This window comes from Sinocyclocheilus rhinocerous, unplaced genomic scaffold, assembly GCF_001515625.1.
Source record: "Sinocyclocheilus rhinocerous isolate Xijiao unplaced genomic scaffold, SAMN03320098_v1.1 scaffold1243, whole genome shotgun sequence".
Classification (NCBI taxonomy): domain Eukaryota; kingdom Metazoa; phylum Chordata; class Actinopteri; order Cypriniformes; family Cyprinidae; genus Sinocyclocheilus; species Sinocyclocheilus rhinocerous.
In genome coordinates this window covers 59,204-71,080 of record NW_015626033.1, presented here as the reverse complement: position 1 = coordinate 71,080, position 11,877 = coordinate 59,204, and the positions used below count along the sequence as shown (strand labels likewise).

The 11,877-nt window shown below is 38.7% G+C and overlaps 2 protein-coding genes across 4 annotated transcripts in view; both read left to right on the top strand.

The window, feature by feature from the left end:
- The window catches only part of LOC107706905 (sine oculis-binding protein homolog), a 37,928-nt gene extending 33,617 nt beyond the window's left edge, over positions 1-4,311 (top strand). For all 3 annotated transcript variants that reach the window (XM_016510766.1, XM_016510772.1, XM_016510758.1), the window contains 2 exons: positions 495-2,564; positions 3,657-4,311. In XM_016510766.1, the coding sequence (XP_016366252.1) occupies positions 495-2,552 (2,058 nt within the window). In that variant the 3' untranslated portion in view covers positions 2,553-2,564; positions 3,657-4,311. The remainder of the gene's footprint in view (positions 1-494; positions 2,565-3,656) is intronic.
- Positions 4,312-10,589: 6,278 nt separating this feature from the next.
- Positions 10,590-11,877, top strand: part of LOC107706924 (PQ-loop repeat-containing protein 3-like) — a 3,141-nt gene continuing 1,853 nt past the window's right edge. Inside the window, exon 1 of the mRNA XM_016510782.1 lies at positions 10,590-10,844. Within this exon, the coding sequence (XP_016366268.1) occupies positions 10,699-10,844 (146 nt within the window). The 5' untranslated portion in view covers positions 10,590-10,698. The remainder of the gene's footprint in view (positions 10,845-11,877) is intronic.

Genomic DNA, 11,877 nt, shown 5'->3' with positions numbered 1-11,877 from the left:
TATACATATATACATATATATATATATATATATATATATATATAATTTCATTGTTACATATTTGTATATTTATTATTAACATATATATATTTATTTTAAATATTTAAATGCATTATACATATTTAATATATGTTTATATTTTATTTTGTCTTTTTATTGTACAATATTATTTCTGTATTCTGAGAGAGATGATCATCTTGATTTGATTTTAATATTTCATGACATAAACCACATTTTTCTTCACACTTGGTTTGTTATATTTAATGCCTATTCTGTAAAACCCTAATCTTACATAGATCTGACACTTCACAGAACACACACACACACTCTCTTCACACACTGTGTCATCAGACTAAGTAATATAGAAGGACAGCCATACTCTTTTAATGATGTCTTAGTCCACAGAGAGTGCTTGGATTAGTATGCTTTAATAGACATTGTGATGTGTTAATCTCTAGTTTAGGTTGTTCATTTTGCGGTTGTTCATGTTACAGGTCTGCGATTGGTGCAAACACATCCGCCACACTAAGGAATACCTGGATTTTGGAGCGGGTGAAAGACGGCTCCAGTTCTGCAGTGCAAAGTGTCTGAACCAGTATAAAATGGACATATTCTATAAAGAGACTCAGGCCGCACTGCCTGGGGGTTTATGTAACCCTCCTCTCCCCACGAGTGATATGAAATCAGAGAGCGCAGCGGGTGTACAACTCCTTACACCCGAGTCCTGGAGCGCACCTCTAAATGAGCTCCGCAGTCGCAAGGCACCTTCACCAGGGGGTGCCACCATTGTAGCCGGACCCTTTGGATCCACCTCGGGGTCACCATCTGAAACTGGAACTGTGTGTTCCTCCTCGTCCTCGTCATCCTCGTCATCATCATCTACGAAAATCCCCACACCGCGGCCACACGAAAGCCCCGCGTTACCGCCACCTCCTCCTCTGCCATCGATAGCAGGTTTACATCCAGCTCTGGGTGTGCCGCCTGGCAGCCCACCGATGGTGATGACACCACGTGGCCCAGTTCCTCTCCCTCTCTTTATGGAGCACCAGATGATGCAGCAGATTCACCCTCCGTTCTTACGTCCCCCAGGCCCCAACAGCCCTCATTCCAATCCCATGATTCCTGGCATTGGGCCACCACCTCCTCCTCGGACTTTGGGTCATCCATCAAGCCCTATGCACCGCCCGCTCCTTTCCCCCCACATACACCCATCCTCCACACCAACCCTTTCTGGGAACCCTCCGGGTATGATGCACCCTTATCCTGGTGGCCACATGCCAGCCTTGCCTTTCCCCCCAGTTAACATGATGCCACCTGGATCCATCCCAGTTCCACCCATTATGAATATTGGCATACCTTCTCTGGCCCCCCTAGTGCCACCACCAACATTATTAGTGCCCTATCCAGTGATTGTGCCATTACCGGTCCCCATACCCATTCCAGTGCCCATACCATTCAGTCCGCAGGCTTCTGGTGACCGATCAGGAAATGATGGAACGCTTCAGAATGCTGCGAGCGAGCGGAGTGATTCAAAAGCACCGCCACCATTTTCTCAAAGAACCTCCAGAGGGGAGGGGAGGGACTTTCAGCAAGCCCCTCCCACCTCAGATACACTTTTGCCAGGATTTTCCAAACAGACGGAGCAGGGCAGGGCAAACGTGGCGGAGCTGATGGTTAAAACAGAGAACTCTGGTAACGGAAGCTCTGGACACTCCCAGAAAGACACACCAGCAGATGGAGTCATTGATTTAACAACCAGTCGCCGTTCCCGGCAACAGCTAGTTATCCAGAGGGCTGTAACCTGTGTGCAGGTAAAAGCAGAGCCCGGGTTAAGCCCACCACCTGCAGTTTTGGGTGACACTGAGGTGGATGGGTCGGCCGGTACTAGCACAGGTACAATAGAAGATAACCACAGAGACAGTAATGCTGAAAGCGCGTTGGCTAGCGTGGCTCTGCCTTGTGCCAACCCGTCCTACTGCAGCGGCACACCGCCACTTTCTCAGCTAATCGCATGCAGCGCCTCCACTGTTCCTAGCAACACCGCCACGGCTAAATCTGAGCCTGGCTCTGCTACGCCCTGCAATGTGATTGTTAATGGGAGCTGTAATGTGCCTCCAGCAGAGAGTTCGATCAGAACACCTCTGTTAGAGCAGCGCCCTCTAGTGGACCCCTGCCGCAGAACTGCCGCTGTGTGCGACGAGCCTGTGGGGGCCGATCTAGAAGGAGAGGACCTGAAAGAGAACAGCTGCTTAGCAACAGAAAGAGACTCAGCAGGTAAGAGAAGCTCAAATGACCAGCCTGCCATTACCGCACTAACAGGGGAGGACAAACCTCAGAGCCCTGAAGATGCCCCATCTGATGAGGACCATGCCTACGCCCTGCCCCTAATGCCCAAACCTGGCTGTGTCATTCAGCCCGTGCCCAAACCTGCTGACAAAACCGCTACCATTTTGCCCTGTGGCTTGACAGCCCCATTAACAGGAACCGTTCCAATGGAAATAGAGCCTCCGCTGAAGAGAAGGTGTCTGCGTATCCGCAATCAGAACAAGTGAAATAGAGGACAGGTGAGAATCACATTTTGTCCACTTCCTTAGTAGTCTTATGATTTACTGCATGTCTGCCTTCACTCTTAGATTGCTTTAAGCGCTATAATGCCGTAAATGTTTCTTTTTTTTTTTTTTTTTTTAAGATTTTTATTAAAGAAATTGTTCACACACAAATAAAAAATTATTTTCATTTACACACCCCCAGGTTGCACCAAATCTGTATTTCTTCCGTGAAACACAAAAAGTGAATTTTGAAAAATGTAGGCCTACTTTGTCTCTCTTTTCCATACAATTAAATGTTTAACGAGAGCTTTTTAACTTCAAAAGGAAGCAAAAGCACCATAAAATTATCATGAAAGTTCATATAAGTCTATATAACTCACTAATATATCAAACATACACTACCATTAAACTGCATGGTGTTAAGATTTTTGGTAAAAAAAAAATTATTTAAAGAAATCTCTGATGCTCACCAATGTTGCATTGAGAGTATTTGATCAAAAAATACAGTACTATTGTGAAATATTATTACAATTTAAAACAACTGTATTCTGTTTGAATATATCTTAACATTTAATTCATTCCTGTGATGGCAATGCTGAATTTTCATTGTTACAGTCTTCATCCTCAGAATCCTTTATGATCCTTCAGCAATCATTGTAATATGCTGATTTGGTGCTCCAGATACATTTATATTATCATCAATGTTGAAAACAGTTGTGCAGCTTCATGTTTTTGTGGAAGCCACAATACATTTTTTTCAGGAATCTTTGATGAATAGAAAGTTCAAAAGAACTGTATTTATTATAAATGCCTTTACTGTCAATTCTAATCAATTTAATGCATCCTTGCTGAAATAAATCAGATATCATTTTGGAGCTTGACAGCCTCAGTCCCCATTGACATGAGGGGGAGTAAATAATGACAAACGGATGAACTATTCCTTTAATATTCTGATAACTCTTAAATTTATCCCTGAATTGATCCTTTATTCATATAAATCATTCAAACAGATCAAAAAAGACCAACAAGGCTGTATGTGACAATTTACCCATTACTCTTTTTTCTCTTCTTTCTTTCTCTTTTATTTTCCCCACCTCTCTCTTATAGAAATCACCATCTCACCAAAGGGATAAAGAGGATTGCACTGCAGCAGAGACCATCAGCTGTCCACAGACTTCATCCGCAGTCCAGCCAGTCAAGATGTCAACCTTGTTTTCTCCACTTTTCCAAACACGCACATGCACGTTGCGACATAATATGCACACTGATCATCGGGATTGGGCAGCAGTCTGCTCCGTTTCCACCCCTTTCGGCTAAACAAAGACTGACACAAAGTGTTAATCTGGGAAGTAGATCGGACGTGATGTTTGACCTTCAACTGCGATATCTTCAGGCAAAGTCTGTTCTCAGTCTACTTGTTGATGAAAGAGATACTTCTCATCCTCTCCACTCGACCCCTCCATCCACGGCTTGTTGAGAGGACTTTCCAACTACTGGTTGGAGGCGGCATTACAGTGTACATATACAGATTTCCAAAAAGGCGGAGCTTAAGCCAAACACAATAGATCTGCCAGGCTGCCAATCAAACACGCTCATGAATAACTATAATTTGGAACAGAGCCAGTCAAATCCTGCCACAGATGGATGGACCAGTTTTCTGCTTTGTGTGTGCATTCAAAGAAGCTCGGTTTAATCTGTCTGTACTTTTGGAATCGGATGCTTCTGATTCAATAGCTTCAGTCAGAAAGACTGATACAGATGCAGAGTTGCTTATCAGAATCTGCAACACCAGCAAAACACTCTGTACTCTTTCTTAACCTCTTTCCCTTTCTCTCCTTTCTGAGGGAGAGGTGTTCTGGAACCGGACACCAAAAAAGACAGGAAGAGAGAAACGTACATACACCCTGGAGGGAGTACAAAAACAGAAGGATGGAGTGAACTTTCATTTCATCCCTGGGAAGAAGCTGGAAACTCATCCATCGTTGGAGAAGAAAACTAGAAGATAAGTAGTCTGCACTACTGGAGAACAGTGTATGTGGATGGTTTGCTGGTTTATTGTGCAATGAAAATTCATTCACTCACTGATTTGATTGAGGATTACAGGGTACAGACCTCACCAAGCATTTTGGCGAACTGTTAAAATGGCTGCTAGCTTTGCGGCCATTGGCTTGGAGACTGTCCCACCCAGTCTGTTCAATCACAAGTGCTCATTGCCACGCCGCACGGCTCAGCGAAGAGTCGGTCGAACACTGCTGGTGGGTTGTGTACACACTGTCCTGATGTATCAGATGGCTTAGATGGAAATCAGTGTCCACAGGGGCATTTGGGTTGGATTTCTCATTATTTATATCAGTATCCATCTTATTGCAGTGCTCTTATTTAAGAAAAATCCCTCCTGGGTTTGCTATCAAGAGTACAATCAAAACCAGTGGAGAGGTCAGTAAGCGTCTCGGGCAGCTGTGAGCTGGTGTCAAGGGTGCATTCTTGAGGTTTTTTTATGCTTTATTTTTTGCCAAATCCCAATCAGTGCTAAATTATGTTCATCACTTCCTTTCCAGCTACGGTTACAGGAACAGTTTCAGCTAGTTCCAAGGTGCCTCAGTGTAGAGTTCACTTACACAAGATGCCAAGAACATTTAGCTTAAAGGTAGACTGGGTTGGTTAGGTGGACACAGAGCCAAAATGATTTTAGTTACACAGAGTACTGTAAGAGCTTAATGCATGGTTAGCACCTGGGTGCATAGGTTATTTGTTTTGACTAAAGTGGAGGAGTGAACCTTAAAGCCAAGCGTGTGCGTGTTTGTGTGTGTGTAATTGGGAGAAGGTGTATCAGATTTCTGGCCAAAATGGAGTTCAGTTTGACAAAACATTCAAGTTTGCCAATTTATTTTGGGAGAAGGTCTAAAATTCAAGTCAAAAATTTGTCAAGCAATGTGTCGGAAATCACAAGGAGGATGAAAAATAAAAAATACACAAATCAAAAATACACATGATTTGACAATATCGATGAATACAAAAGTTTCAGTCATACATGAAAAGAGGAAATAAATCTAAACATTTTAATTTAAACAATTTCCTGAGAGCAGACTTTCAGATCAGACATTCTTTGTTTTACGTTTTTTGTTTGTTCTTTACTTTAGTCACTTTGATATACTTTTTTCCTTTTTTATTTTTGTTGTTTTTATTTGCTTTTTAATTGCTTCTTTGTTTTGCTTTCTTTTTTTGGTTTAGTTTATTTTTCTTGTTTTTTTGTTACTTTTATCCTTTTTTTGTTTTTCATTTTCTTCTGTTTCTATCTTTTGTTTTTCATCTTTACTGTTGTTGTTTTTGTTTTGTTTTATTTATTTTTTCTCTGATTACTCTCATATAAACTAAGTTTAACCGGGCAACACTGACCCAAATCTCCCCTTCAACCTTTACCACTTCTCTCTCTCCCTCTTTTCCCCTCTTCTTTTTCTCTCTGCTCTTGGACGACGTACAAAGAAGAGTGCAATCCTACCCTATCCCTCTGTACTTTTTGCTGCAGGATTCAGTTTCACAGTGGTATACTTTTTTAAGAGTAGGCTCAGAGGTCTAATTGTGACTGGTTAGAGTAAGGACTAGATTTCTCTCTGGGGTTCGTATGTGGTGGAGTCTCATTCCAGTGTCAGATTTAAACACACACACACACACACATTCCTGTGTCAGATTTATTTTGTCAGTGCTGATACGGCTGGCTGACCCTCCGTCTGGATGGAGGTGTTACAGAAAGCAGATTGATAAAAAGGGCAAAATGTCAGAGAAGCATAAACACACACACCCAGTATACACGCTCAGTCCATGTGTTTGGTGTGTGTGTGTGTTTATAGGAGAAACAGTGAATCTCAGTGTTGATCTGAGAATCTTGATACTTTGTGTGCGGCGCAACCAAACGTGCATTACATGTCTGGATTGGTCGCGAGGAGCCAGCAACAGCATCATATGTCGTTCTCATTATTGACTCAAATTTCCTAGCTTTTTTCCTCTCTCTCCTCCTCCTCTTTCATTCTCAGCCCTTTTACTTCTCCCCTCTTATTTGTTTTCACTTAAAGTAATTATTTACTAAGTTAGTATTTTAAATATGCCACAGTGAACTATGGAAGCCTTTTTCCACCTCAGAGTAAAAAACAAAAAATGTAATTGTGAGATAAATTTTAAATAAGAACATAAGTCACACTGTGAGATATAAATCAATGCAAGACAAAGTTGCAATTATGAAATAAAATGTCTCAAATTCAATTGCAAGAAAAACATCTGCTTTGTAAGATATACAGTAGCAATTTGGCAAAATCAAAGCAGAAATGGTGAAATATAGTCACAGTATGAGATTTAAATCTATAATTGGGAAACATAAGAGTCACATTTTTTTTACTCCGATATCCAGATGTTCTGAAAAAAAAAAGCACCAATTTTGTCACTCTGACCTATACAATTTTATTCCCATTTTCAAACTTACTTCCTCTATAACAGTGTACTCTTAAAATAAGCAGTTACAGCTTGTTTATGTTGATTAATAGGGTGTCTGAAGGACAATTTAAGGTCACGTCATACAGAAATCACTTCCTATAGCTGCACACACCACCCATTACTGCTTATCTCACAGACATGAAATATGATTTTTTTTTCACTTCCCTGTATGTGTATATGTGTGTGTGCTTGTGTGACCTTGCTGTTGTAACCGGAGCAGCACAGACTGGGCTGGGACAGATATATCCCTGAAACCCAACACTGTTGTAGTGTCTGCGGTCCCACGCAGACAAGACAATGACACCAGCAAAAACGTACGCGTGTGTGTGTGTGTGGGGGGGGACATAGCAGATGAAGCTGTCCTTGACAACAACACAGAGACACTGTGTATGTATGTGTACATTGTATGGGAGAGATAGTCATTGCACTTATGGTAAACACTGTAAAACTGTGTCAACTATTATAAATGGCCACAAAACAATATCATTTCTCTCATAAAGTTCCAGTAATCTTTAAAATAATTTTGAAACTCCTATTTGATTTACTGTCCAGTGCTTTCTAAATGACATGATGGTGATCCAGAGTGAAAAATATCCAGTGTGTCTATTATGGGGTTGCCAGATCTTCCTAAAAAAGAAAAAAACTTGCCCAAAAACAAGCCCGAAATAAGCGATTTCTCTCATCAAAATACACCACCTTTCAAAAGTCTGAGGTAAAAAAAAAATCAGTAAAACCATTAATATTGGGAAATATTATTACAATTTAAAATAGCTGTTTTTGTTTGAATATATTTTAAAATGTAAGTTATTCCTGTGAAAATGCCATGAATTGACAAAGCTGAATTTTCAGCATTTATTACTCCAGTCTTCAGGTGTCACATGATCCTTCAGAAATCATTCTAATATTTTTATTTGGTGCTCAAGAATGATTTCTTATTGTGAGTGTTGGAAACAGTTGTGCTGCTAATATTTTTGTGGATTCTTTGATGAATGGAAAGTTCAAAAGAACAGAATTGCTACTGTCACATGATCAATTTAATGCTTCCTTGTTGAGTAGAATTTAATTAAAAAAAATCTTACTGGCCTTAAACTTTTGAAAGGTAGTATAAGTCTAAAAATAAGCAATTTTTATATGAAAAACAACAAAAACATGAGAGTTAAATGTGGAGTCATGTGCAAACAATTGGGGATATTTAACAACTGCTAGTGGTCGGGTCACATGTTCATGCCATTGGGGGAAAATAAATACAAGACTTAATTCTGGAAATAATCCCAAAACAATGCCACCCATATTTACAAGCAACTTTATAAAAAAGGAGCAACGTTGTTTACAATAAAAGGCCATGGCAACATTAGTCCACTAGAGGGAAGCGAAGTGTGTTCTGTCAACAAGCTCAAAGAAGCACAGAGAGATGCAAGGAGCTAAAATGAACTGAAATAACAAACCATAGAGCTTGAGTGCAATACTGTAATCCAAGAGCGTTTCAAAGGATCTACTAGAGAGGCGCCTGTTTTAGTGGCCAAACTGTCTTTCAGCCCCGAGGCTGAGTACAGAGAGAGCACTTGGCTTTTTCATTCACCAAAATTAGTCATTCTGAATGTTTGGAGGGCTTCTGTTTAATCAGACTGGGGGAACATGAGCACTGCTGTGGCCAAAGATCAGCCACACGCACAGAAACAAGATGGAGATGCAGAAACCCATACAGCCAACTCAAATACCAGCAAAACCAATCAATCAGTGCATCCCTCATCGAGCAGTGTTATACAACTCAAACTAAACAACAATCACAGCAACATCAGCTCTACTGTAAAGATGTCAAATCAAGAGAACTGGAAAAGTGAGAGGCAGCTTATGTGAGTTTTCAACATCTATAGTATGTGACAAAGGGGTCAGTAATATCGCAACACTCCTGTAGCCATGTAAGAAATGTTTTTCCCATCATTCCTGTGGGCGGTATTAAGAGGATGGCTTTGTCAACAGCCGGAATTATGCAACAACAAATTCTTATTTCTGCACTCTGCGTGAGAGACACTATGTCTGTGTAAAATAACAAGAGCAAACTGCAGTTTTTAAGGATCTAATGTTAAAAGTTTTTTGAGGCGAACATTTGAGCTGCCTTAATTCTATGTGCTCTCTAATTAACAATGCCTGCTTGTTTAAAAAAAGCAAAACCCACTTTGTAGAAAAAAAACTAAACACGCACACACACACACACACGAATAATAAAATCAACTTTGTTATCTGGCTAGTATGGATGTATAGATGCTTTGTCTGTCCTGTATGAATCCGAGATTTTGCTAAATTTGCCCACTCTCACCTGTCCCACCCCTTTCACCCGAAACCTTGTACATTTACCCTTGTTGTTGTTTCTCAATCTTTTTTGTGTACTTGCAGAACATTTTATAGTATTATTTATTACTGGCAAGCCTTTGCATTAATAAAAAGCGAGAGAGATGGTTCTTTGAACAGGGTAGCAAGAGGCAGCAAAGCTGCTCAATGAAAAGTATGTCTGTTTTTGTTTTTTCTAAATTAAAGAAGGAAACGGCAAGAGTAAAAGAAAAAAGATAAACTTGTCTTTTGATTATGAAGTTGTTATAAAACTTGTTGCTTTAAAATGTACAATTTTTGTGTTGTAACAGTATTTGTTTAACCCAGTGAATTGCTTATTAAAAACAAATAAATAGAGGCACACTCCAATTCTCTTTTCTCCAAGAGTGCTCTTCATTTTTTATTTTGATTGCTTATTTAATTGATTTATAGTTGGGTCATTTTCAAATTATGTTGACTTTCTAACTTGGTTCAAAAATTGATAGATTTATTAATTGGTTCCACTATAAAATCTCAAAACACTACGGAGAAGACTAAAATTAATGAATTATACCGATAATTTTTTTTGATTCAATAATATTTCATGTAAGCATGAACTGAAACATCTCATTTAAAACATTCTTGTTTAAGTAAACATTTGTGATATAACACAATATAACACCAATGACAAGTGTAAATTGTAAAAGGTTAATGTTCAAATTTGAACCTGAAAAGTTCTTATGCTTTTTGCAAATTACATTTTTAAAGACTGATAACATACAATCTTTACTTTGAAAATATTTATATGTGGTTTATTTATTCAGCACAGATTAGATATTGCACTATTGCTTAATGTGTGTAAACAAAGTAAGAAAAAAGTAATAAATAAGTAAAATAACTTTGCTATATAATGGTTGACCAGATAAAGGGGTACAAAGCAAGGAACTGTCAGGCAACTGCCAAATTAAAATCATAAAAGTCAAACGGTTTATATTGTTTAATAGCTTGTATAGTTTTGCCTTTTAAATGTGAATTCCCGAATATTTTAAATCTTTTTCATGACTGAATATCTGTCACCATATTTCATGCGAACGACCCAGTTATTCATTTGAACTGAAGGTATGTAATAATGACATGCTGACCTGTTCTTTATGATCTGTTGGCGCCAAAGATGAAATGCATTTGAGTAATCTCTCACTCAATTAGGAGCTGCAGCAATGAGCTACGGGCGCTGCGGAGGGTCAAATCTCGCGCGGCGCGCTTATGTGTGCGGAAGTACCTCTGAATCAGATACTAACATCTGGAGCCGCTTTGTGCCAGGATCCCACGAGCGGATCACAGAGAGGGATTAACAGAGATGGACGGCAATTTGACGCTGCATTTGGCGAACTTCAGCACTCTGTTCGTGTGTATGGTGCTGAAGTTCCCGCAGATCTTCGTGCTGATGCGGGCTAGAGCCACCGCTGGAGTCAGTCTGAACAGTCTGCTGCTCGAGCTGCTCGGGTAAGAACTTCACACTGATTCATCTCTGAAATCAGTCTGCTGCAGGAAGGAAGGCATCCGGACTGAGCTGCATCCGACTGTCATTCATACAAATATATGGATGTTCTAGCGACATATGACAAGTGTATGTGCATGTACAGGGGTTATTGATATGTTCTGATGTTGCTTTAAGTATATTTTAGAATAATTTTCACCACAAGTTTAATCCAATGAAACCAAAGTTTATAATATACATAACATTAGTGCACTATGCACTAAAGTATAAACAGTGAATGTGAATGTATTACATTAGTAGATGGGGGTCTTCAACTTTTGCATCCCAGGGACCCCCTGATGTACAGTTACATTTTGTATAAAGCAGGGTTTCCCAAACCATGACTTTAACAGCAGTAATCACTGGATTGTAAAAATATTTGCACTCCAAAAAAAAGCACTCATAAATAAGTAAATAAATAAATTACATTACACTATTGTGCGTGTGCATTAAATTAATTTGTATGTATGTTTTTCTACACATATTTCTTCACATAGCAATCCACACACTAACTGTTAAAGCTTTAGTCATTTTGCTGTGTTTTTCTCACTTTTATTAGTTTTTTAAAAATATCTAAAATTCTATAATTATTTTAATTTTATAAATTTCAGTAACCTTAATTCATTTCAAAACATTTGACTTCATGACATTTTACATTTGAATTTCCATTATTTGTAAAGATTTTATGACTTACATTTTAATGGCTCTTATGACTAATCATTGTAAACAACACAAAACTGAAACAGGGTTATTATCGTAATTAAAAATAAAGTTAAAACCATACAACTTTTTTTTTACTTGAAACAAAATAAACATTATCTGAAATAAAATATAAAAAACTTATACTTATTTTAATTTAATGATACTTTATTTATCTTTAAGTACTAAAATAAACCAAACTAAACCGATTAAAACTAATAAATAAAAATTTAAAGAAAAAAGAGACATATATATATATATATATATATATATATATATATATATAGTATATATATATAT